Raw genomic sequence first — 26,539 nt, 5'->3', positions numbered from 1 at the left:
CACAGATCTCAGAACACTTTCACATTATTAGGTACCAAACCTACGTCTTTACACATCCAATTAAAAAAAAATCAATTCCCTCTTCTATCCTTTACAGAAAGCTGCTTTCCTGAAACTCTCCTCCTCCAAACAAATGCCGAGCTCCCGACTAAATTGCTAAGAGGAAACTGCTCTGAGCTCACTGTGACACGAAACTGAAGTGTACATTCAGAAAGGCATCAGGAGAGGCGATCTTGCAAAAACACATTTTCTGTTAAAAACATTATCTGAGCAACCCTTTTGGTTCAGCAGACTGTTTGCCAACAGAACAAAGAATTATATGTTTCACAGTGTTTAAGAATCACAGCAACTGGAAGATTTCCAGATTTCACATTCAGCTTGGAGCACTCACTTCCAGGCAGGAATGAGAGCACAACTTCCACTCGCTGCGCGAACGCCTAAAAATACTCATTAAAAAGAGCATTATTTCCAAGCAGCACTGAGCGGCAGCCCTGCACCCCAAAAGCATGCTAATACCGTCAGCTGCCGACCTCCACAGTGATGCCCCACCAAACTTGGGAGAAAAACTGCATCTTCAAATAATTTGTCCTGGGCGTACGTGTTTGTGTGAGAATCCAGCAGCCAAATAAACATCCAGGAGACACTGAACACCCTTCACGTTGCTGCAATAGAAAATACAGGCTTTTGTTGTTTCATATTATGTATTTATAGACTGAACAGGGGGACTTTCACCCCTTCCCTAAATATAAAGATAAATCCACTTTTGTGAGGTTGCATTATTAAGGAGGGCTGGTTGGTTGGTTGATCTGATTTTTGCTGCAAAATGGACAAATAAAAACAGACCAGGAAATCTTCCCTTCTTCCTTTCTCGAAGAAAGAAAAAAGGTGTCCTGATTAACAGGGCATGTTTCTACTGCCAGATATATGTCACCACAAGCCAGGGAAGCCTCTCCAACAAAAGATTTTACAGCTGTGTCACAGGTATAAATGACTGCAAACATTTTTCGGAAAAAGTAAGCAAAACATCCGTACAATGTCTGCAATAATGGATTCCTATCAAAGAAAACAGACAGCATTTCAATGAGTTAAGCCAAACAAGAACATATGGAAAAACACATCTGATAACAAAACACACAGCCTGATAACAGTGCGTGTTTTACTCAACTCTGTATTTCCAGTGTCAGGTTTATTCCAGTTGAGCTGCCCCAGATCACCTAACTTGTCCCAGGGTGCTGGCTCCTGACTGCAGAGCAGCCCCAGCACATGGCTGAGCCCAGACAGCTCCAAGTGAGAGCAAGCAGTACTTCTTCCCCTTCTTGACACTTGCCGCAAAGGACTCCTGCTCAAGACAGGATTGGGTTGTGTTAGCCTGAAAATCAGATGTCTGAGGCAAAGGAGGCTCAGAGGCAGCCCTGCGCTGTAGATTTCTGCCGCCTTAGGTTAGCTCACCTCTGACTTCAGAGCATTAAGAGAGCTTTGCCAACAAAACCCCCTTTTCACATCTTTGCCCTTTCTCTAGAAAAACTTACTTTGCTCATGGAAAGGAAATGACAAAGGTAGAAAAATGACACCAGCAGAACAGCAAGACGCCCTGACAGCTTATCGCTCCTGTGAAGGTTTTCGTTCCGGCCAGCAGCTGCACAATTACTCGACGAGAAACAAAGACGAAAGGAGTCAGCGTGGCCGGGGACAAGGTGGGACTGAAACTCCTCCAGGAGCAGCTCGCAGTTAGGTGTGATTAAGCACACTGTAACACATACATCTGTAACCCAAGCGGTACTGGAGCTAAGTCAATTAAACAAAACTAACCTGCCTACTCCTATTTGCCTACGCAGAAGCTAACACTGCTTCAATTAAGTTAGCTTTCAAAAAAGACTTCAGGTACTGAGGTTCCTGCAACCTATGGCACTTCGGAACAGCCTGGGTTCGGCAGCCTTTCCCATTTGTTCTCACTAGTAAACCCTACAGCTGCACTGTGCAGCAGCATCCATTTTTCTCTTGAAAACCTTAATAAAATTATCTGTCCACACAAGCCCTCTGAGTATGCAGAGGCTTCCAATGCCCAGCTCTCCAGATCCGTTTGCTGCAGCTGCAGGGTCCTGCCACAGCACAGCACCCTGAGGTGCCAGCCACCCAGCAAGGAGACCGCCAGGTCAACCCAGGCATCACCGGCACACAGAGTATACAGTGGGATATGAAAGGTAACCACGCTGCATTGCAAAGGCCAAACCATCAGTATGTTAAAAAAAAAAAAGAAGTGTTTATGAGAATGAAAGAGATTAGACTCATTTGCTGATCTCTGAATAAGTGGAGCACTTGTACGGCCTGTAATTGTCTTCACATCTATTGATTTATAGAAGAGTTCAGCGTGCTGCAGGACAGATTCAGTGTTGCCTTCGCTTCACACAGACAGCCAAACCAAACCAGGAAGATAGTGCTTTCGGGGAAAGGAGAAAACCAGCAAGTATCAGGACAAGAAGTAAACATATAAAGATGAAAACATACATACACGTATGCATGATCTGTCTGACAAAGCAAGATGGTTATGGCTCGACCACAAGAATGAAGTGAAGTTGCACAATCCGCACAGGAAGACTTTCCTCCCGTGGAGCTGTTTCCATTTTCCACAAATAATCAAAAGAAGGACTGGAAGGAGGGGGAAGAGGTCAAATCAGGATCTGTTACGCACAATCCCTTCTCATCACAGCCACAAGCGTATTTCTTTATGTAAATTTTCAGATTCCACCAGAGCAGTGAACTCTGCAAAGGTCAGTCCAATATTTAGCCTACCCCGAAGCTTTGCTGAAACAGCTCTTCTATCTAAATTACCACTTGCAACTGTATGAATTTTCCATAAATAGCCTTTTTTTACATCAGAAAAAAAGGCAAATCAAGGGTGTGGTTACTGTAATTTAAATCAACAGAGAACCACTGTGCAGACTGCCTACGCTTTTATGCTAGACAGCCTCACCATGATCCAAGCAACACTGCGCTTCCAGGAGGAGCTGCTGGAGATGTTAATGGTGATCCCCAGTGCAGGAAAGTCTTCTGGAATTTTGACAGCTGAGACTGTTGGGGGCTATAGAGGTATCCATTTATATCCTTGTCACATATGCGAGCTGGAGTTTTCAGTCGCTTGGTAGCACAGCTCTGCATTAGCCATAAGACCGTGCAGAGTTAGATTTAATTTTATTCTAGTAATAAAAAGATAAAAACTTCCTCAAAGTCTTCAGCATTGGCTCCCACGTTGTACGTTTTGACCTCTGTAAGCCTTTTTCCACTTAACAGAGAAGCTCATTAACAGTAACACTCACCTAAAACACGAGGATGATTCCTCCTTTGTCTGGAGGAAAATCCACTCGCTGCTCAAAGGCCAGGTCTCTCCTGCGAGAACTGCCGGCTGTTCACAAAGCCTGGTCCTCGGCAGCACAGCGAGATGGCCACAACGCAGAGCAGCGGGGTGTTTTGCTCCACCAGAGCACGAAGACCTCAGAGCAGGGCAAAAGCTGCTGCAGCAGCGACAACACTGACAGCTAGGCTGGGGCTTGACCTAGCGCTGCTGACACAATGCATGCTGCAGCAGGAGTCGGAGCTTTCCAGCCACCAGCATCTCAGAGGAGCCAAACTGTAACTAGAAGCTGTCTCAGCTAAGAAAATGGGAGTTTTTGTTATTGGAAGGCAAGTATTTGTCTGAATCTTCACTACTGCTCTATCTGGATTGAGAAGAGGGTGGCAAGCAAATATCTCATGTTTGTCTCCCAGTTAAGAGATTCACATTGATTTCTCAAGCTACTGCCAAAGAATTAGCATACAGCTTCTAACTATAATATGAACTGTAAAAGTGTCTTGAACAAAAAAATAATTAATGTATGTCTTCACTGAAACAAAAAAAAAAAAAAAGCTTAAACAACGTATTAGGGAAGCCATTGCTGCCTAAAATTATAACAATAAATAGCAAACCTCGCCTCCCACGCATTCAAAGAATCAACAATTCCCTGTGCATCAAAAATAAGCTCACATAATTGATCATGCTGCACTAGCTTTACCTTTGAGTACTGTAAAACTGTGCCATTCATGCTTTACATTTTTCTAGATTTAGGAAAGTAGGTGATAGTAAGACAGCTCCACGCTTGTCCAGCTCAAGAACAGTAAGAAGCCCCCTGGGTCTGTAAGAGACTGAAAGCTCTCCAACAGCATCAAAGGACTTTGGCAGACATGGGGACACACACACGTGCAAATATCAAACACTGAAGATGAATCAATCTTTTCTCCAAACATACCAGTATGATCAAAAGCTGTATCGATATAAGCAGAAAGTATCATCATTGCTCCTGATAATACAAGAAGAAAGTGCTAGACAGAAAAAATGAGCCATAAGTGAGTCAAGAAACAACCAGCAATTGAACACGGAAAATTTAAGGTATGTTTAATTCATCCACTGAAGCAAAAGCATTGGCTGAGAATAACACCCTTGTTCTGTAATGGTAATATTACATGGTCCCCCTACGTTGTGGAGAAATAATGCTCTGCTGCCCACAAAATCAGAAGTATAACTCCTTATTTCTATACATATTTCAAAAAGCAAATGTAAGGCAACCCTTTACAAAGAATAAATTACTTTAAATGGAAAAAAAAAAAAATCAGGCATGAAATACCATCAGGATCTACATCACCAGTATGTCAAAGAGCAGTCTTCTGCCAGTGAATGGATCCCCTCCAAAGCTGCACCTCAACACACACGGATTCCCAGGATTAGTTCAGTTACAATTGAGGTGTGGGGGGGAAATTAAGCTTAAAGCTGGAACTTTGCTCTTGTTCTGATGCAAGTCATTGACTCTCAACTAACTGGAGATAAAATTCTCACACCCACAAGCACACAAGATGCCACAAAGAGAACAAATGACTATTTTACTTAGTACAGAAATAACACAGAAGCAGGTGAATCAGAGGGCTATGTATATTTATTACAGCAAGACCATTTCTGAACATAAAGCACCAGCACAATACACCACAAAGAAACACAAGCAATTAGTGCAGCACATCTCCAAGGTACCTACACTGAAGGCTCAGTGACTCGGTGTGGCATAAAGCTAGAAAACAGAACATGGGCTTGAATTGTTGGTATGGCACTAAATGCATCTGAACAGACTCTAATGCAATTAACTCGTTAACGCTGCATATGATTCAGTCCAGAAGTCAATGCAGTTTTAACTTAGCAGCATTGCTATTTCTCCATATCACGGAACCTAATGTTAGTATTTTGCATAGACACTTCTGCGCTCACATTGTTCCTGAGGCGTTCTCTCGTCATCATCTCTCTTTTTAATCCCGTTTCATAAGAGCAAACAATGAAGACAGCACAGGAAGGAAAGAGGGCTAGGGAGGGGAAGGCAGACAGTGGTACTTCAGCGTGAGTATAGCTTTCCTGAGAGCAGAATTATCAGCCTGCCACTGGACCGAGTGCAGAAAAGAGTTACTAAGATGATTAGGAGAGATAAGCACGGAGTTTGTTTAGCCTAGAAAAATACACAGTAAGAGGACAAGTGGGTGCGCATGCAAAAGGGAACACTAAGTGTGGCAACTACTGGATTAGAATGACCCCAAATCGTGCTACGAGCAATAGGGGAACTCACCCTCTTTCCTGACACCAACCAATGTGCTGATCCAGTTGAACAATTCCCCCCACCCCATCAAATTCGAGTTAATTTTCAGATTAACATCTCCGTAGTCCCATGAGCACTAGTGGCAACACAGGAGACGGCAGTTTTTCCAGTTCTGTGCATTGTGCTTTCTGAGGGAAGGAAAAAAAAAGAAAAAAAAAATCACCTGGACCCATTCCAAGCATATTACCCAGTTTGTTTTTTCCATCCTGAGAAACAAGGAGGAGGAGAACATGCCCTACTGCTCTTTTGCACCCACTTCTTCTAACTAGTATAGGGGTCTAATGAAGCAATACTGTTTGGGTGGATTATCAGGGGAAACTCACATGTTCAGCTTTAACCTGGCCCTCTGAAAGCTGCAATGCTTACCAACAGCAAACTTTTGTAAAACAGCTGTCTGCAATATTACATCACATCACCTTTTTGGACAGATCGAAGTACGTGGTTCTTCATGTACAGGACCAAGTGAAATTTGAATGTGACCATTACTACAGCCACCTGCAATTTTACCTAGTTTTATCAGTGATATCATCTCAGTACCTTCCAGTCTTCTGCAAGCACAACTGAAATGTCCACACCAAATCCAGTCGGACAACACAGAGGGTGAGCCTGTAATGTTTCTGCAAGCTGAGGGGTAACTGGCTCAAAATCTCCTAGGAACTTCAAAGGAGAGCAGGTTCACATTGTTGCTCACCTTTTTAAAGGCAAACTTCTATTAAAGGGCACCCAGGTAACATTACACAGGGCAGCAAGTTCTCTTCCATTCAGAGGTCATCTCTGAACTTGCAGTGGTCCTCCCAAACCAGAAAAGACGCAAAAGCACCAGAGATGGTAACCTCTTTCCGCATCTGCCTGTTAGTGTAACTTTCCTTTTACTTCATTTATTCAAATTATTGTAATTGAATGGGTGTTGTGTGCTAGACAAACTGGAACACATCAGAGCAGTGCACCACTTCCAAAACCATTTTTTGCTTATGTATTCATTAAATGTTCCAGCAGTCAGATAAAATCTCCACCAACGGAACCCTAACCAGACAGAAGGCTAACCCAGCAGTTCTAGGAGCAGACATATCAGATTTTCAGGTGTTATTAAAAATTGTGACACACCCAACCACAAGGGCAAGGAAAATTTACAAATACAAGTCGGGTTAACTTCTATTTTTCCCATCTTTAACAGAATTGCTTTGAAAAGTGCAAGCTGGCACTTTTGCATGAATCCTGAAGCCCACTGAAACAATGCAGTTTCTGCTTTTTACAGTAGTTATATATTAGGAAAATAACAGCTCAATACTATTAGGAAAAATACAGAACCACTGGGCTTGGTACGGCTGTCCATGTACCAGCAGGCTCGGAAGGATGTAATGTATGGTTGGCATCTGGGAGCTGCTGTAGGACAAATACTGCCTGGTTTGGAAGACGTGCTGCAGACACTGTAATAGAGGACTCAGCTTTCCAGGAAAATTTACCTGCTGGAAACCTAAATGCTGATCCTTCAGCAGGAATTTAAATGTACATTTTCTTTAAGTATATGTAGTAAAAAAGAAAAAAAAAAAGTGACCAGGTTTTAACAAGACGAATAAACATAACTGCCTTGTGAAAGAAAATACCTACAATACAACTACACAACTCAGGAACAGTCTGGTGCCATCACAATGCAGGCAGGCAGATATCTGTGGGGAGGAACAACCTCCCAGTGGACCAGCTAACACACAACTGGAGAGCCAGGTAAGCTTTTAGGGTAGGCTGGATGGGCCTTTGGGCAGCCTGGGCTGGGGAAGGCATTGTGCCCAAGGCAGGGGGCTTTAAGGTCCTGCCAACCCGAGCCGTTCTGTGGTCCTGTTATTCTATGACTTCCTTCCCCAGTCCTACACCGTACCTATTTTCTGAATCCAGAAAACAAATGAAGGACATTTTTCAACCTATCTCAGTCAAAATCTACCTTTGTCAGCCAGAATGCAGACACCTGGAGTCTCAGAAACATTACAAACGGATTTTGTGTGTCTCCTGTACCCAGCCCTTCCCATCCCACTTGGCACCTCAGCTCAGTTTCATAGCTGGTCTGGACTGCCATGTCTCAAAGCCACCTACAGAAATACTACAGAGGTAAATCCTCCCGATATCCTTCAGTAATCCTCAGTTACTTTAAGCAACAGTCTGTTCTGAAAACACCGGGGTCCCCTGGGAAGCCAGAGATTACACGCCGTTGTACTACGTTTATATATCTGCTGATATTTCTTGCTCAGGAACAAAATGCTTTCCTGGAAAGGCTTTGTAGTAAACATCCAGACGTTTAACCTTCCTAAAAATAACACAATTCACCCCAGGAACGCTCTTTTACTCTAAGTGTGCCCCCCAGGCAGAAGTGCTCAGCTCAGAACTACAGGAAGATAACCTCAGCTCAACAAAAGTTACAAGAGTCTATACACGAGCAACAGAATTTGCTATTTTTGAAATACGAGAAAATGACCTTCATCAATATGTAAGTGATTAACTTTCATCAGCCATGCCTGAAGTTATAAATCAAATACTACAATCAGAGACAGAAAAGCAAATTAAATACATCTCATCCACACACACCAATTCCAAAAGTTTACAGCAGCAAAGATGCAGAACGCAGTAGAAGAAATGTGCTGACGCTTCTCGACCTTCAAAAATAATTTTAACATTTAAAATTTATAAGTAGTATCTAGCCAGAACAAACTCATGCTAAATTAAATTATCAAGAAGGTAGAAAAATAAAAATCAGCTCTGCACAACTTCATCCCAAGCTGGAGAAAAAAACAAACCAAAACAATGGAAAGCGTGATTCAGTCTCCTTCCGAGTACTAAGAGGTACTAGACAACCACTCAGTTACTAGTTGATAGGTACTAGACAACCATTTAACTGCCACTAGTGCTGAGCTGCTGTATGACAACACAGAAGCCTCTGCATGAGAAGCAGAAGGCGCTTTGGCATTTATCTCCACTGGGCATTATTTCTCCCCAGATCCAAGTGACCACTTGAGAATTAGACCAGAGATCCCAGATCGCTCAGGCCAGATTTTTGCCAGGAGCAGTAAATGAAGATTAAAGTGATGCTAGTCCAGGGGCGGACTAAAGCGGGGCTGGAGAAGCTTCCCCAAGTGCTGGCGCAAACCACAACTGAAATCCCATGGCACTGTATCTGGAAAGAAGCACACACACACAAAGACTTTCCCTTTAGGCTTCTCTAACAGCCTGGAGCCCAGCAGAGGCTGCCACCAAGGCACGAGCTGCTCCAGCACGTCACATGAGGCAAAGCACAGGCTCAAGCAGTTTGAAATCCACCAGCACAAAGCTTAAGATACTTTTCCTGCCTGTTTCATTTCTCGTATTTTAAAACAGATCTAAATCAAGGTATCTGAAATGCAAGAAAAACCAAATCTTTCTGTGAAAGGAATAAAGTTGGGAGACATCTTAATGTGATATAGTGACAAAAAGGCTGCAGATAGGATTTCTGGATGAAAAACTGAAGAGAACTTTTCTTTATCCAGGACATAATGCTGGTTTGTTCAACTGTTTTCCTCTAATCTCTCCAGGAATTACTACAGCACTACAACTCTCAGCACATTTTCATCCCTCTTCTGACAAGGGCTCACATTTGTTTGTGACCCTACAAGAGATGCCTAAATTACTGCATTTGTGCAAATCGGGGCAAGGTTTCCAGACTAATTAGTACCTGCTGACACCTCACTGCACAAAGGGGAAAACTTGACCTTTTTTTTTTCCCCAACTGTCATATTCTCTATGAACTTATTTGAGATGTTCACTCAAATGGAGTTGTGGCAAATGGATAGAGGCGAAAAATGGATGCTCAAGTCCTCCTACAAAGGGCATCTTCAGTGTTTCATTCACCATTTCAGTTCCCCAAGTCAGTGCAGAGAGGCATTCTGCTACCAAGGGTTTTGTGTTATCCTCTGGCTTCTCCATTCAGTTCAGGTATTTATACAGTCCTAAATTTGGAGTCTAAAATTAGATGATGTGAATAATTTCTGAAACAGATATGAGTAATAATTCAATTGATCTACATAAACTTTGTATGCTAGTTGGTATTTTCTTTCTCTGATGAGTAACTTACTGTGAAAGTAAGAAACATATGGGTCAACGCTAACATGATTTTGGAAGACTAAATACAAAACATACACACAATCCAAAACAGTTTTCACCCAGTTTAACTTATGGTGAAGTCATTCTCCATTCTCTTCCCTCTGATCAGCTCTCAATTCCTATGTTCAGCTAAGCAGCCCCATGGGAAACCACAGACATTACTAAATACCAGGAACTCTGCAAAAGGCAAATGCTGGACATGATCAGGAATGTGATGATGAAGTGTTTGCTCTAAGCTTCTTTCATGTTTCAGAAAGCCAATTTGCTTATCAATTCCTCTTAGGAAGAGAGCTGCAGAGATTCCAGAAATGTAATCATCTGTATGAAATCAAGTTTCACACACAGGGACTAAAAAAGTATGAACCACAGTGTCCACTCTCATGGGAATGAAAGAGGATAAATATCTAATCACATAGGTCCTCAACAAAAGAAAACATCTTTTATTAAGAAGACAGACTAGAAAAGCACGTCCTTTAACATCAGGCATCGTATTTTCTCCTGCACCAGGCAGTTTGCACGGGGCAGCACTACCCAGTAGAAGATCCTGGGCAGTGCGAACTCCTACACTGAGAACATCTTAGACTCTGGGGCGTTAGCAATGCTGATGATCTTCAAATTTTATATTAAAAAATGAATTACAAATAACATTATATGAAGATGGGAAAGAGGAGACAAATTATCCATCACTATTCAGACAAGATGGAACTGAATCCACAACACTTACAGCAGGAGGATAAGAAAAGAGGCTATCTGCTTTGCAATATGCAGTCCCAACACAAAACAGAGCTACCATTAGTTTTGGAGTCTCCAGTATTAGGTGTGGACCGTGAAGATACTATCAGTTTTCCTCATTGTTGCTGCTTCTCAGGTGCTTAGCACATACCTTAATTAGGCCTCCTCAGCTCTCTGAACTCCAACTAACACAAAAATAGGATTTATCATCTACTTCCAGACATTGCAATGCCTTCCCATTCAGCTCACAACTACAGAAACGGTTCTTTGTGGTTTTTGAGCCCTGCATGGTAAACTCTGCCCAGCATTAAACTGCCAGCAGGCAGCTATTTAGGGAACTCACGGCCTCCCCAGTTTCAGGCCCTCAGCACTAAACAGAAGGGTCTCTCTGAACTTGTTTCCCCCTGGTGGAACATGAATCTGGTTCAGGGCACAACACATCCTTACCGCATCTCTCCTTGTGTACCAGGCAAAAGGGGACACTTCAAAATACGGGACTCTTCTCTTCTACCTTCAGTATGCAGATATCACATGTCAGAAGGTTGTATTTTATCTGTAAGCTGGGAGCTACCTTGGCATGAATTCTACAAATTTATAAGACAGATAAATTGTGAGTATAATTAGGCTGTATTCTTTCCCTGCCCATTTTTCTGTGCCATTGTAACAGTGTCATAATTAGCAGCATGAATTATTTGCCATGGTAATAGGGGAATGAATGCACAGAATGATGATTTCCCTGAAAGTTCAAACAGAAGGCACTGGCTAGAAATACACCACCTGAGAATTTATTAGCAAAAGGACAAAGAAAAAACAGAGCATTTCTAGGCCTAGACCACTGCGCTGAGTGAAACAATTCCTCTACAAAACACAGCGTATGGTTTTACCTATAGCAATGAACAGGCCTGAAGGTGACAATTACACGTGGTGCAGAACATAATGGCTTGGTCAATTAGCAAAGCAGGTAACTGATTGGTTACCTTGCTCAGATCACAGACTTCCCATCTCTTAATATCACAAAAACAACACAGACCTTAAAGCCAACCAAAACAGTTAAGTAAAGGGTTTCTTGGAGAAATTTAGAGAGTTTTTGCAACTCCCCTGTGGGTAGGGCACAGCAGGTATAGGTAGCAAGGTTTTGTAGCTGACAGAAAATGGAGCAACACCCTAAGAAGAACTAGGAACTGCAGCTAACCACATGCCAGCAGAAACACAGCACACTTCTTGAACCTCACCCGCATGCCTTCATGTTCCTAGGACCTGTCCTCCTGGGGAGAGAGGGCCCCAGTCTGACAAAAGCTGGTCACTGCCCTAACTGCTAAGTGACAAGCAGGTTCTGGACACACCTCTGGTGTCTTTATACCCCAACAAAAAGATCTGAAAAGAGGAGCTTTGTTACGAGAATTGCAAATGGTATTACAGAGCTATGCAGACCTTTTATTACTACTTAGCCTTATGGTCCCTACTTGCCTTGTATCAGAAATGGGGGTAGAAGGCCTTTAAATTTAGTATCCCAAGACTAATAAAAATATTTTGTTAGCCATGTGCTCAACATTTAACTGAAAAGTTCATCGTATCATCAAGAAAAAGTCCATTTGGCATTGACTTCTAAAAATATGTCAACATATTAAGACCCAAGACTTTTAGTTATAAAACATCTACTACTCAAAGCAACCTTTTTTTTTTTTTTTTTTTTTTTTTTCCAACAAACACCATGGCTTTCTATTAGTCGGGCATTTTGCAGAGTCTAACTTGCACGGAAAAATTATGGGACATCCACTCCCATGACAAGGCACCACACTTCCTAAGAATCATAAGTTCAGGTAGTTCCTTACAACTATTTTTAAATTACTTCCTTTCTTTCTTTCTCTTGCACAAATTACCAGTAAAAGAATTAGTAAGGCAGAGAAAAGGAGACTATGTTGGACCCCTTCAGATGACTGGAGAATTTATTTGATGTCCAGAGGGGTCAGAAGATTCCAGTATCTCACTTCAACAAGCAAGTCTCAATTTTGAAAGACTGTGGCACTGCAGCCTTTCCACATTCTTCATCTAGAGCCTATTAATAAATTGCCATGGAGTTCTGGAACCCTCTTCATCCAAAGCTATCCATTTCCTTTGCATTACCAGGATACAGGATATTCAACAGCAGGTCTCCTAATAGCACTGAAAACTTCCATTACAAAAAAAAAAAAAAAAATCAGCCCCGCAACAGTTCAGCTATAAATAGCAAATTCATGGCTACTATTAGTAACAAGGGATAACAAATGTTCACGCTTTACCATGATGAAAAGAAACCGTATTAATGTTTTCCAAAATTGAAGCAGTAAGTTATTTGAACAAGGTTCCAGAAAATTGAGTCTTCCACATCAGAAAGCACAGCCTGTCTTCTAGTAATGCAATTCAGCCTCGTCTCGGAGGCTGTCAGTCACCCAAGTACCGAAACGGCATTCCTCCGAAGAAGGCTGTTCAAGATAAATATCCTATACAAACGCTAGTTCCATTTCACCTTCCTCCTCTTGTTCCTTTTACGCCGTGAGGACCCAAACACCCAACTTCCTCCGAAGATCCAGGGCTAAGTTCACCGACCACGCGGCTGACGCACTGCGCATCGTCCCAGCCGTGTTTATCAACACGGCCACGGCTGTCATGGTGCCAGCAAGCAGTTAAAGGGCACTGACAAAAGAAAACAGGTTAATTACGTGACAAAAAGAGGGGATTCAGGGAAATATTCAAGGAAATTCCTGGACCTCTGCTAGCCTGCAAAAGAAATCCCAAGGCGAAGAGCAGAGCTCCACACCAGAACCTCTGTGCTGAGCCTGTCCTCAGCCCATCCACACTGTGAGGATTTAGCGTGGCCACAGCAGTCAGGCACCTGCCCCGTGGCTTAATTACGTGGATCGGGGTGAGTCTTGGTTGGGTACAGCAAGAGCTAGCCAGGCACTCCTCTGGTGCTAAGCACAAATCACCCAGCACTACACGGGACAGCCCGTCCTGCCTCTGAGGACCTAATAAATGACCTCACCTTGAAAATCTTATTGAAAAGCATTTTAAGATAAATATATACTCATTTTGGCAGCTGTGCTTGGACAGGGAACAAGACACTGAACAAAAATAATATCTAAGTATTTAAGACAATAAACTCCCTAACACACCTTTAATCTGATTTCTTATGGGACCCAGAGAGCCAGGTAACAGACCAAAGCAAAGGTCAGACTTAAGGAAGGGAGTATCCCCATCTGAAGCAACAGACAAGAACACATTAAAAATGCAGGTTTCATCACACACGTACAAAGGAATACCACTACCGAATGATATATCTGATCTCATCAGGAGCCAAAAGATTAAGCTGGTCCTCTTCTACCTGTACAGCTTTGCTCAAGGCATACATTGTACAAGGGAGTACATTTTGAGCGGCCTAACTCACTCTCAGAGTTCCCACCTAAAAACGTCCTGTGCCTGTTTCCATATACCCAACTTCCCCCCTGAGCTCCACCCTGTGTCGCTGGGCTCCCATTCTAGCACTGCTCCTCGTCTTGCACGGGCAGCCCAAGGTCCTGCTTCAATCCAGGAGAGTCAGCAGCCCCGGGCCACTGTAAATCTGTACCCAGTCGTGGACTCTGTAACTGCCAACACACCCAGGGGCAGCAGTGCAGGTACCCGGCCACCAGCCTTGGTCACATAACACTCCTTTAACACTCCTTGGAGCCAAAGCCCAATCAAACAGGTGTTCGTGCATGTTTATAATGCTTCTTTCTGGAAGTGACAGAGCCGATCGAACAGAGCTGAACTCTGACAACAGAGCACGCTGCAGGTCCCACCTCTATGTAAGTCACTGTGTGCATGGAAAGGAAGTGCAACAACCAATGCTTCACAGCAGTCCAGAGACTGGGAAAACACAGGAGTATGTGTACCAGAACCTTACATCTGGTTTCTCCATGAAACATTGATATTTTGGTAACGACTGCTACAGAAACGTCTGACATACATCTGCAGCACCACTGGGAGGAACTAATTTCCCAGAGGCACAGAGAAACAAAGGGAAGGAGACGTAGGGTACTAAAATAGCCTAAAGGATTCTGATTTTTCTTCATGTTTGTATCCCTGATGGTTGCAGAACTGCACATTGGAGTATAAAGCCAAGACATGCTGCTGTGCTACTCCCACCTAGACACCAGGAACAGCCCCATGGTCCCTACCACCACTGTTTTATTGCTAGGCAAAGAGTCTTCAGGTTCAACACTGCTCAGATTACGCAGCAGAACAGAAAGGAACACCAGCAGTCTGCTGTCACCTAGGAAAACTGAAACAGTATTGGAGACAAACAGTAACCAAAATCAAATAAAATTTAAAGAGCACTAAGGAGTACTAAGGAATAGTAAAGCCAGCCAACCATTCAATCTAAGTGTTTACCAATTAGGTCTTAGAATCAACAAGCCAAAATCAAAGTCAAATCGATCAATACGACCTTGTCATACAGCATGAGCAGCTCTGTGTACTGCTGATGAGCTCACTTACCCACACAGTACAGGATTATGGTATATACATTATAATGACTTGCACGGGTAGAATTAAACACTATTTTCATAAAGAAATCCATAAAAGAATGACTTGACACCACCAACACCAAGCCATGAACCTTCAGCAACAATGCTGACGGCACGTTCCTGCACAAGTTAGAGCTGCAGCGTAGCCCAAGCGTGCCTAGATGAAGCCGGGAGCCTTCCTGGTACCAGGCCTGCACCAAGAAAAACCGATATCAGACAGCAGCTGGGGAGAGGGCAGTCAACGAGACCACCCGCAACCTGCAGAGAGAGGGGCTTCGGCTGCCATGGGAATACAAAGCACCAGCCCACCAAAACAGGCACCCTGGTCCTGCTGCTCCCAATGAGGAGAGAGGCTGACTTAAAAACTAAAAATTCTCATGAGGGGCAAATGTGGCCAGTTTACAGACACACACACCACGTGCATGAGAGGAGTTGTCCAGTGGTAGGACTGGCCCAGGCCCGATCCCTGCCCTACAGCCCAAATGCCAGAGCAGCACGGTGCACTAACACACTGCCTGTCAGGCTTCAGTCACACGTGCAAGGAATAGGCAGCAGGAGAGCAGATGGAGACGGCTTTCAACAAATTCTAGCCCAATATCTAAAAAACTTTGCTTGCAACAACAACAAGTAGGAGCACTCTTTAGAGATGGTGCTCTGGGATTCTTATGAAACTTCTTGCAGAGAAGCACCCTGCAGAGAAGTATTTCTCTTTTATGGCAGACTTTTCATCTTTTGATTTAGCTATAAGGTAGCTTTTTTTTTTTTTTTTTTCCATGCTCCATCTGCAAAACTATGAAAAAATAAAGAGAAAGATAACTAGTTGGAAAACTAACACTGGGGGTCTTGTAAGGCACTTAAGTATGATAAAGAGGTTCCTTCTGTTCTGTACCATCTGTAACTGCTTACAGCTGCATCTGCCTAAAAAGTAGGCAAGTTCATAGCATTTTTTTTTTTAAAAAAAGCTCTTCGCTATTTAGCTTTAAAGTTTCCTTTTACAAGAAAAAAATAAAGCTCTTTAAACTATGTTCAACCAAAAAGCTTAATTAGATTCTACTCTTCATCTTCAAAACCGTACAGAGCTCGTAATATTCCCCACGAGAGCTTTTAGCCCTTTGTGATTAACTTCTCGGAGCAGCAATTCAAGTGAAGGCACAGGATCAGCCATCTCAAGAAAAGGGTTCACAGAGCAGACGATCTTCCCTCCAGCAAACAACCACCAATCTGAACGTCCAAAAAGGACCAGAACGACCTCGTGCCTTCAAACCTCGAAAGCAAGACACGCTCACCTCACCAGCCGGCAGTACGGGCCACAGAAATCCATCCAGCCCAGCTCTGTTTGCCTCCTGCTGTTTCGCCAACCTCACCTTTAGCTAACAGTCACCTGCAGAATGCACTTCCCAATGACTAACTGGGCTGAAGTCATGTTACACCTATTTTATCTCGCCAAATGGGTCTGACACAGATGCTGCTAAGATAAACCACCACTGTAGCCCTGTAAGCAGGAAAATTGGACTAGTAAAAACAGCCCTTTGTATAACCACTACCACCGAGCTCTGCTCTCCTATGTCCACCATATCTGCACCACCAGCTGGTGAAGTTTTTATGGGTAGGAAGTCCTACCAGCTTACTCCAACCACAATTCAGAATTCACGTTGAATTTCTAACTGCCCTAGAAGTTACCAAAGATTTAATTCAAGCTTTAAACTGGAGTCAAGTGAACTTACTAATTCAAGTATCTACTGAAATGAAAATGAAGCCACCTGCTGCCAGCTGGAGTTGCACGAAACCCCCCTGCAACGTTACCTGTGCACCAGCACCGTGGAGACAGGCGCAGCAAACACATGGGTGAGAGCACTCGGTTTTCTGGCACCATCCAAAACGAGGCTGTGCTGGGAATCCATTTGTGCAGTGCTCCTGCTCTTATAGTTTGAAGCTGCTGTCTGTGGCAGTAGTTGGGAATACATTGATATGGGAAAATGGCACGTGCCACGAATTGCCAAACTCTGTGATTCAGTGGAACACTAGCAACCATCTCTGTGAACTTCTGCCAAATTTTTAAAGCTATTTAAAATGGTGCATGGAGTTAGGAAAAATCAGTGTGAGCTTACTAGAAGTCATCTTATGACTAGTTACCAGATAACAAAAGAATTTTTAAAGATACCTTTGTCCCAATACAGCAGAGTCCATAGGAGTGAAGGAGTAAATCTGGGCTTTCAAGACAAAAAACAGCAAGCAGAAAAGGCCTGGCAGGGCAGAACTAACGGGTAGCAGTAGAGGACTGGGGGCTGGAAAAACCAGTGGCTTCCAGTGCACAGCCCAGTTTCTTCTTTTAGCAGCTGAACTGAAGACCAACCTAGATTCAAGCCTATTCCTTCAGATAAGCTTGCCAGCTCATGCCTAAAGTCAGAGACTGTGTGTGAACAGAGGGTGCAACCCCGTGGGTCCCTCCCGCTTCCCCCACGCCACCTCTGCAGAAAGGCAGCTACGGCGTAAAAATGGAAAGGAGTCATTCCACAGTTCAGCTCCATAGCCATGCTGCACAAGGAAATACCTTCCTGGGTAAAAACCTTTGAACTAGCTATGGAAAGGAAAGGAAGAACATACAGAGCAGGCAGAGAAACAAATGAAAATACTATTTTCAGAAGGCAGAAGGAGAGAAAATGTGAGTCCAACACCATAATTTTCCTTCAGATTCCGCTGGTTAGGGAAAAATGCTAACATACATAAACTGTAAGATATGATTCTCTCTCACCAGCTTCTACGTGGGCAACTTCAGGAACAAGGGAGGCATGTTGAGCACAAGGCTGTGCAATAGCAAATCATTTCTTAGTGTGTTCTCGGCTTGAGGAGGCCGGCTGTGATGATTTTAAGGAATCTCTGTTCTGACATCCTGAAAAAGTAAGTCACTCCATCCCTAGTCCCCATCTCCACAAGCACAGTACACGGCTAGCCCCGTTTAACACATGTATTACTTTAGCATAATTGTCATGGGTTATTAAAAAATCTTCTGTTCTAACTTGTAAATTATCAGTTACCCAATAGCCTTCCAAAAAGGCAGCTGACCACCCTTACTTTCTCACACTCCTGTGTATTCCACACCATTTAATGTCACATACAGCCACAGAGGCTATCCAAGTGAAGTTAGGACCTGAGGTGCAGAGCTGGCCCTGAAAAGAAACCCTCAACAGAATCTGATAATGAAGATGACAGCACAAGAGCTACAGAATTAGTCAGTTCCAGGATAATCTCATCGTGGCGCTTCTGGTGGACAGAAGGACACTTGCTGTGTCACGAGAGCAGCGTTCCTGTAGAGAGGAGACGTGGCAGATCAAAGCATTTCAAGCATAGACACCACTTTTGAAAAGGGCAGGAGAAAAGATCACCAATGTTAGCATCCTTGGAAGAATTAGAGAGGGAGAAAGGGGATCAGGAAGGGCTGTAATGACACATATGCCCCATTAATCTTATTAAATCATCACCTTTCAAAGTCAGTTTGATTGCCTTGATCCAGTTCAGCTGGCGCACTAACTTGTGTTTCACTCTGCTTCGCTCAGCCCATGTAACTGACTGAATCATTCCCAATTTTAAACCTCATCAGTTACACTAAAGCAATGTAGCTGCAAAAAGAAAATGTGCACAACAATTTCTCTTTTAACCAATTTCAGCCTTGGTTCTTCCTGGAAACTTTACTCAGATGTCACCGGAATTAAATCAGACTGTCTGACTAAATGGCTTGTGTCAATTATTTGCTTTGGAGTATATTATAATGTTTATCACCATCGTAAAATGCCAAAGGGCAATAAAGATAATAACAAAGGTGGCACTTATGCAGAAGATGATGATACATCACATCACTAAAACAATGAAATAAAGTATCTGAACAGAATTGGTTCTGCTCTTCTTCCAAATTTCAGGAAGTCTGCATCACTGTATTTTAAAAAACATAGTTCAAAATACATTTGTTTGGCACTGCGTTTCAGTGACAATTAATGACAGATTTCAGGACCTAAATCTAATATTTAAAACTGTGGCATTCTTCTGAGATTAGATGTGTTTTGTCAAAATTAATATCCTCAATTAATTTGCCCTATCTAATATCCCCCCCACAATCCCTCGAATTCCAACAGCATCAGGTTGCTTAACACAGACCAAAATCCCAAAGTTCACAGAAAAGCAATTACTTTGGATCACATCCTTCAGTAAAAGACAGAGAAGCTCCCAGGCTTCATCTAGCCTGACAAAAACAAAACCAGAAGAGAAGCAGTGACTGCGGTAGGCCCCTAACACAGCTACCAGCTCACTTACCTATGACTCAGGAAATCATCTCCGCCTTGCCTTCTACTAGTGGGAATCCAAAGCTTCATCTCAAGAGCAGCAACCTAGCTACCCCCTGGAATACAGCCCCTTCCCTCTTTCAACCTACAATTTTATCAAGGCAGGAAGGGGAGCCTATATCCCTGGCAATCCCAAATCAATTTTTTAACCATTAAGTCCGATGCCTGCTTCCCAGCCCAGCACATGTCCACGAAGGACACACAAAGTTCAGCCTCTGAATGCCACAGTTTGTTGATGAGCACTCGCTCACAAGGTGAGGGATGCAAGCTCCAAAACCCTCGGGGACAGAACTGATCTCCTGTGTCCTGGCCAAGTTCAGAAATCACTGGGGAAAAGCAAGGAACCAGTAACTTCCACTGCCACAATGCTCCAAAAAGGCAGAACCCATGTAATTCTGAACTAAAATGCAGAATGCACTCCAGCACCAAGAAAACATCCGTTTATGGTCTCCACTTTTAGATGTTTCTTGAAGAATGATTACTAGATTACCAAATGCAGCCTTTGTATTGATGTAGCAAGAATCTTCCTTCGCTAATCACTCACTGTACATACACGGACATTCGAGTAACTGTAAACTGCAGCTAATCTCACGCTCTTTGCTTTGTTTGTCTTTCAGTCCAGCATTGCAGACAGTCCCTGCCCACACAACGTACCGTCTGAGCTATCAAAAGCTGGAGGGAGGAGAACAAACAAGTGAAGCGAGCCTGGTACTGAAAGACAAATGCACTCACCATAAATCCGACATCCTCAAATTTACCGCGGTTAAGTCACTTCTCTGATGCCTTAAATGGACATCCCTGTCCTCAGGAGGCTTCTGACAAGCCTTACAACGGGACGCAGCCAGCCCCTGAAAGAGGTAAAACTGAAGGCCAACCTCTGGGGTTGGATGCCAAGCTCTCAGAAAAGATCTTAGGCAGCACACCCAACAGAACTTCGTCTGTGCTCTCTGCAGTTCTTTTCCTAAGAAGTGCAACACTTGGAAAATTCAGGGGAACAGTTTGGTTTGTTTGTGATGTAAGCTGCTTCCCTGCCTCAAAACACCTTAATTAGACAGCTAGGGCCTCTCAGCCCGAACAGCGCAAGGCAAGTAAAAAACCTGAATGCCTAAAATGATTTTACTAGTGCTTGACAAGTTCTGTGAACAAGCTGCAGCTCCCCTTACTCCCTGCCCTCCCACATACACCTCTGAGCCAGCCAGCGAAGCCTTCGAAGCACTAACCCCCAGTCTTCTGGAGGAGATCGCATTTTAATTCACGGCAGTTGTGCGTTTAATGCAAGGAAAGCGAATTCTCAGAGCTCTGAACCTAGAAAGACATTTAGCAACAACCGATAGGAGTTCTCCCAGGAACAAAGATGGCATTGTGCATCTACACTTAGCCCAGCACCCGGGAGCTTTATGGATTACTCTGACACATCATTACATTTAATTTCCCACACCCTTTGCATTACGTAGAGAAGTTTCCAAATATATCACCATTTCAGTCATCAAACAATTGATGGCTAACACAAGAATCATTCCACTGGTTAAAACGTTTAAGAGGGAGTTCAGTCGGTTCTGAGATTACTGACTCAACACAGCAGCTCCCTTTTTTCTTAGCCGAGCCTCCCCGTCTCTCCCCGATCGTTACCCCGATGGGCTTGCATGTGCTGCAACCCGTATTGCTCTTAGGCAACACTCTGGGAAAGGACAAATTAAAAATATATTTGGTTCTGGAGAATTTTCATTCTCCTCTCCACACATATGAAAGAAGCTGTGAAAATCTTTTGTGCATTCAAAGGGCAAAACAAAAAACACAAAGCAATCTCTATTGCCAGACTGGGCAACAGTGAAAAGGGACGGGGTGTTACATCAGGCCTTGAAGAACACTGAACACCTACTGACTGAAGGCAAACAAGATACATGTGCTGCTGTGCTCTCTAAATGGCACCGACTGCAAAAACATCACCATGAGGCACTGGACATCAAGGAGCAACAAGGTTTGCACGGGGTCGTGATCTAGATCAGATTCACCCGTTGTAATATTTCCAACAGCGGGTGCCTGAAAATCAAATCCTTGCCATTTACAAACCTCTTACCCACACACATCCACATCGGTACTGGGCAAGTAACTCTGCCCCCATTATTCCCCCCTCCCGTGTTGCAGCAAGAACTTTTGTCACTACCCAGCCCCGTCTCCTTGCTGGAACCCACAGGACGCAGAGGGCAGGTGGGTATTCCACGACCTCCTTCCTCTCCCAATCCATTCCACTTGCAGAAAACTCATTTCAGCTCTCATTTAACATAGAAAATCATGAGCAACCCTATGATGCAGCAGTCATGTTTCTCTGTGGCTTACACATTTGAGTAATAGCAGCACCATACGCAGCTCTCCTAACTTCCTTCTATTATTGCAGGTACTTGCCAAAGAAAAAGTCTCTATTCACTACTGACAGGCATTCTATTCAAACACCTCTTTAAAAAGGAGCGCATATCCTTTGAGAGAGCATTTCCATCTGGCATTTATCCCGCATTTCATGTTAAAATTAGTTTTTTCAGGGTGACAGCACTCAGTGGCAAAATTCTCAGTAGTTCCTCTTGTCAGGGAGAACACATCTGTATCTGAGATCCTGGCAAGAGATTTAAAAAGGAGCTAAGTACAAGTATGGATGGTTATAGGTGTGGGCATTACTGCGGAAAAAAAGGAAACAAAAGAGGTTGTTGCAAAAAGCAATGCACAAGAGTAGTGCCAGAAGACAATTTATCTATTTGAAATTGTGAGAGGCATGGGGGAAAAGTACAGGTACCTCCTTCTTACAATAACTTAATATAAGAAAATACTTGCAATCAATTTCACTTAGTAATTAACGATATAAACCCACCTTAACATCTCAGAATTTTACATAGAAAACAATAGCAAAAACAGAATCAGTTCTCATCTCTTCAAAATACCATCGCTAGCAGACGTCAGCAGGCCTATTTTGTGTAAATGTTTGCAGTGCTGATGTCCAGCAATCATAGCGTGAAAGTACATTTTATGAGGTATTTCTAACACATCAGAGACAATTCAGAAAAGGAAAGCAACAACTTTATTATGAACCTGCAGTGATTTGATGATGAATGTTGATAGCTTTGCACTACAAGGGGCAATCAAGCTTCGGATTTCTGGACAAAAGGGAAGCACTGCTGAGGCCAGGAACCCATTTCCTCACTCTCAATTTACATCTGTCCAAAGGTAGGTACGTGAAAGGATTTTTCTTGATGTCAAATACCTGATCTGACATCTCTGAAAACACTTAATCTTGACAGCAGCTACCCACGACACCGAGGAACACAAAAAGCGCTCGTTCTGAGAAAGCAGCCTTTGCAACACACAAAAAGGACTGGGTCCAGCAAATGGACAGGATGAAACCTGCCAACTTCCAAACTGTACAGCAGCACGAATTACTGGACACAGTTCTGCACAATTCCTTTATAGAGCTATCGGTTTCCTTAGCCGACAACTTAACATGCCCACTTTTCCTAAAAGCCCTAAAGCACCAGCCAATTTTATGCAGAGCTGTATTGCCATAATTAAAAATAAGCAAATGCGAGAGTGTTGCTAGAAGTGTAAGTAATTAAACACGTACGCAGACAAGAGCGCGCAAGTTACAGGGCAGGATTCCTTAGGATGAAACTGGATTTTGATCTTTCTGCAGCCTCCAGATAATACTGATCACAGGGCTAAATGGGAAGTGACAGAAACCTCAAAAATAGGAGGACACGTCAGTGAATACAGACACGACAAAATTACAGTGTTTTGAGATGTTAGTCTCACATCCTTGCTCTGCTACAAACCTGATCTGCAACAAAGAGCTGCTGCTCTTGGGATCCGTCTAACAAGCAACACAGAAAAACTTAAATCCCAGCTTCATTTCCCTAATGAACCTGACCTAAAGAAGAGTTAATCCTCTTCCTAGCCAGAAGCAAAAGCCCCATACATCTACTGGTTCTTGAGAGAGAAGTGACAGAACACAGGAGTGGGGGTTGTCAAAGTCTCAACATGTGGCAGGACAGAAATCCCCGCTGGCTCCCAAGTTTTAAAAGTAATAGGAAAGATTTCCAGAACTATTTAGAATAGAAATCCCATCTACACATCCAGCACACACCAAGGTCAAAAGTTGAGATCTAACTCCTTTTTTAATAAGAATATCATAACTCTTAAAAAAAAAAATCCGCAAGAAACAACCCTGGATGTTCTCACTAGAATGAATTTTAAATGCAGCGAGAGCATCACAATCAAATCTCTGCAGTGGCCAGGTCAAGAGAGCGGATGCACTCGAAAATCATTTGATGTATTTCGGCTGCGATCCTCGACAATACCAAAAATCCAGCATTACACGAAGAAAACAGCCCCCGGCTCCTCAACCCACCGCCGGCTAGGCCCAACACAGTGTCAGGACGCCGAAAAAAATGCCCTCTGCTTTGATTTGCTATACTTGATGTCTTCCCACAGGAACTGGTCTCTTCCTCCTCGTTCTATTTCCTGTACACAGAACAAGCCCATTGTCACCGGGCGAGCCCCCCCGCGCACACACACAGGGCCCAGCCAGCCCTACACAGCCGGGGAGGGCAGGTGCTGAGCTCCGGGCAGCCCCCGGGGACCCGAGGAGACCCGAGGAGCTCCAGGACGGGGAGGCCGGAGGAGATCCTCTGCTCCGGGCAGCCCCAGCACTGCCGTGAGGCACCAGGGCCAGGAGAGAAGCTGGGCACACAGCACCCCAGACCCACACACAGCACCCCAACCCCATCCCAACCCCACACACAGCACCCCAACACACCCGGAGCACCCCAACGCTACACACACAAACACCCCAGCCCCACACACACGTTAACAGCACCCCAAACACACAGCTCACCCCAGCCCCACACACAGCACTGCCACCCTCCACACATAGGGCACCCCAACCCTCCCCCCACAGCACCCCACACACAGGATCCCTGCTCGCACAGAGGATCCCCTTGCAAACACAGGATCCCTCCTCACGCACAGATCCCCTCACACACACACAGGATCCCTTCACACGCAGGGATCCCCCCCCCTCACACAGATCTCCTCACACACACAGATCTCCTCACACATACCGGATCCCCCCCCTCACAGCGGATCCCCTCACACACACAGGTCCCCCCCCCTCACAGATCTCCCCTCACACATACAGGATCCTCCCCCCCCCCAGATCCCCTCACATCAGATCTCCCCTCACAGACCCCCCCCTCACACCGATCCCCTCACAGATCTCCCCTCACACCCCCCATCACCCACCCCCCCCGCGGCCCGCAGCGCGGCCCGGCGCCTCACCAGGAGTAGGTCTGCTCCGCCATGGCTGCGGCAGGCCGGCCGGCCCCGGGCTCCTCCTCCTCCTCCTCCTCCTCCTCCTGGCCGCCCGCAGGCTCCGGGGCTCAGCGGCGGCCCCGCTGCGGCTGGCGGCCCAACATGGCGGCGGCTGTGAGGAGCGAGGGAGGGGAGCGGGGGGGGGGTCCCCGCCCGGGCGGGGAGGGCGATGGCGGCGGGAGGAGGAGGAGGACGCTCAGCAGCCGCGCCGCGGGGCCGCGCTGAGGAGCCGCCGGGGCCTCATGGCCGGCGGGGAGGCGGCGGCGGCGGCGGGGAGGGGCGGGACGGGGACGGGCGAGGCGTGAGGGGAAGGAGGAGGAGGGGGGGGGGAGGCTGAAGGGAGGGGGGGGGGGGTCCGGGCCGGGCCTCGCCGCGAACCCGCGCTCGCGCACGGCGGGGGCGGGGCCGCGCGGCGTCACGTGCCCACAACACGCTCACGTGCCGCCGCCTCCCTCGGGCAGCGCGCATGCGTGCGGCAGGGCGAGGGGGCGCTGCTTGGCGGGCCCGGCCGCACCGACACCAGGCGGGCGGGCGGATTTTGCGGGGGGTGTCCCGCAGGGTCGGGGTGAGGGGCGGTGAGGGTTCGGGTGTCCCCCTTGCGGTGGGGTGCTGGGGGAGGCTCGTTCGTCCGGGCTGTGTCAGCTCCCGAGCAGCGAAAGCTGTGCCGGGACGGTAACAGCCTGGGTTCGCTCCCCCGGGGGCACCGGGATCGGGGCCCTGCCCCCGGCCCGGCCCGGGCCTCCCCGTGCGCGGGGCTGGGCTCGGGGCCGCTGGATGCGGGGCGGCCTCGCTCCCTGCTCCTCGCGGCGGGGGAGGGAGGCGAGCCGAGTTTAGCTCGCAGCTGGAGGTGAGGGAACCGCACGAAATAGGAGAAGAACGCCCAGGTCTGGTAAAAATAGGTGGTTGGGGTTGGTGGGGGTTTTTTTTTTCGAGGTATGTAGAAATTCTGTGCCTTAATATAACTTCGCAAGAATCTACAGAAAAACGAATGGGCGTTAGGACAGCCTCCTTGCACCTACAGGTGCATCACGGCTCCAAAATGGCCTCTGGAGCCCACCTGAGCTTATTTTTATTAGTGATGGATAGAATGTATGACTTAATTCTGCTCACCTGGGTTATTCTCTTAAATGGGGGTTAAAAAAAAAACAAACAGCTTAGGCTTGTGTGTAGTCATGAGACAGGATTAAAAGCTGAGAACAAATAATTTCTTCTCAGTTCTGTGTAATCCTGGGTGGCTCAATTCTCCTCTGCTAGCTTGGTTTCCTCATCAGTAAAGAAGAAACACAGTGTGCTCCAGCTGCCTGAAGTGTAGGGGCACTGTCAATGGAAGATGCTGCATGGGCAGATGCAGAGTTACTGGTGGAGGGAACGCCAGGGATTCTTGTGCTTAACTTTAAACAAGTGTTTAGTAAGAAGCTTCAAAAGCTTCTACACTGTGCATGCATTGAAAATGTGGTGAAGAGTTGCACTGGAGATGAAAGGAAGTCAAAGGAAGTAATCTTCTCTCCCCTTTATTTTATGGAGTCTTACAAGTGATTCACAGCTTCGGGGTGTTGTCACACCTCAACATACAAATCCTCTGCACTTTTCATATTCCTTGTGGACAGGAATGACCTTAGAGCTCCCGACGCTTAGAAAAATCTGCTTGGGAATTGGATTTATCAACCAGGTGGTGTGAATAATCAAAGCATCATGACTGACTGGCTTAGTGGGATTCCTGCTGGGGTCAGTCATGGCTGCGATGTGTTGGGGAAGGATTAGGCAGCAACACTAACATCTCTCACCCAGCTCA

At 45.2% G+C, this 26,539-nt stretch overlaps 1 protein-coding gene across 1 annotated transcript in view; it reads right to left on the bottom strand.

The window, feature by feature from the left end:
• SPPL3 (signal peptide peptidase like 3) overlaps positions 1-24,992 on the bottom strand; it is a 57,413-nt gene extending 32,421 nt beyond the window's left edge. The window contains exon 1 of the mRNA XM_084296998.1: positions 24,715-24,992. Within this exon, the coding sequence (XP_084153124.1) occupies positions 24,715-24,737 (23 nt within the window). The 5' untranslated portion in view covers positions 24,738-24,992. The remainder of the gene's footprint in view (positions 1-24,714) is intronic.
• Between the last annotated feature and the right edge of the window lie 1,547 nt (positions 24,993-26,539).

Source organism: Netta rufina (assembly GCF_964035555.1).
Source record: "Netta rufina genome assembly, chromosome: 17".
NCBI classification, from domain to species: domain Eukaryota; kingdom Metazoa; phylum Chordata; class Aves; order Anseriformes; family Anatidae; genus Netta; species Netta rufina.
The sequence above is the reverse complement of the archived record's forward strand: the minus strand, read 5'-3'. Positions and strand labels throughout refer to the sequence as shown.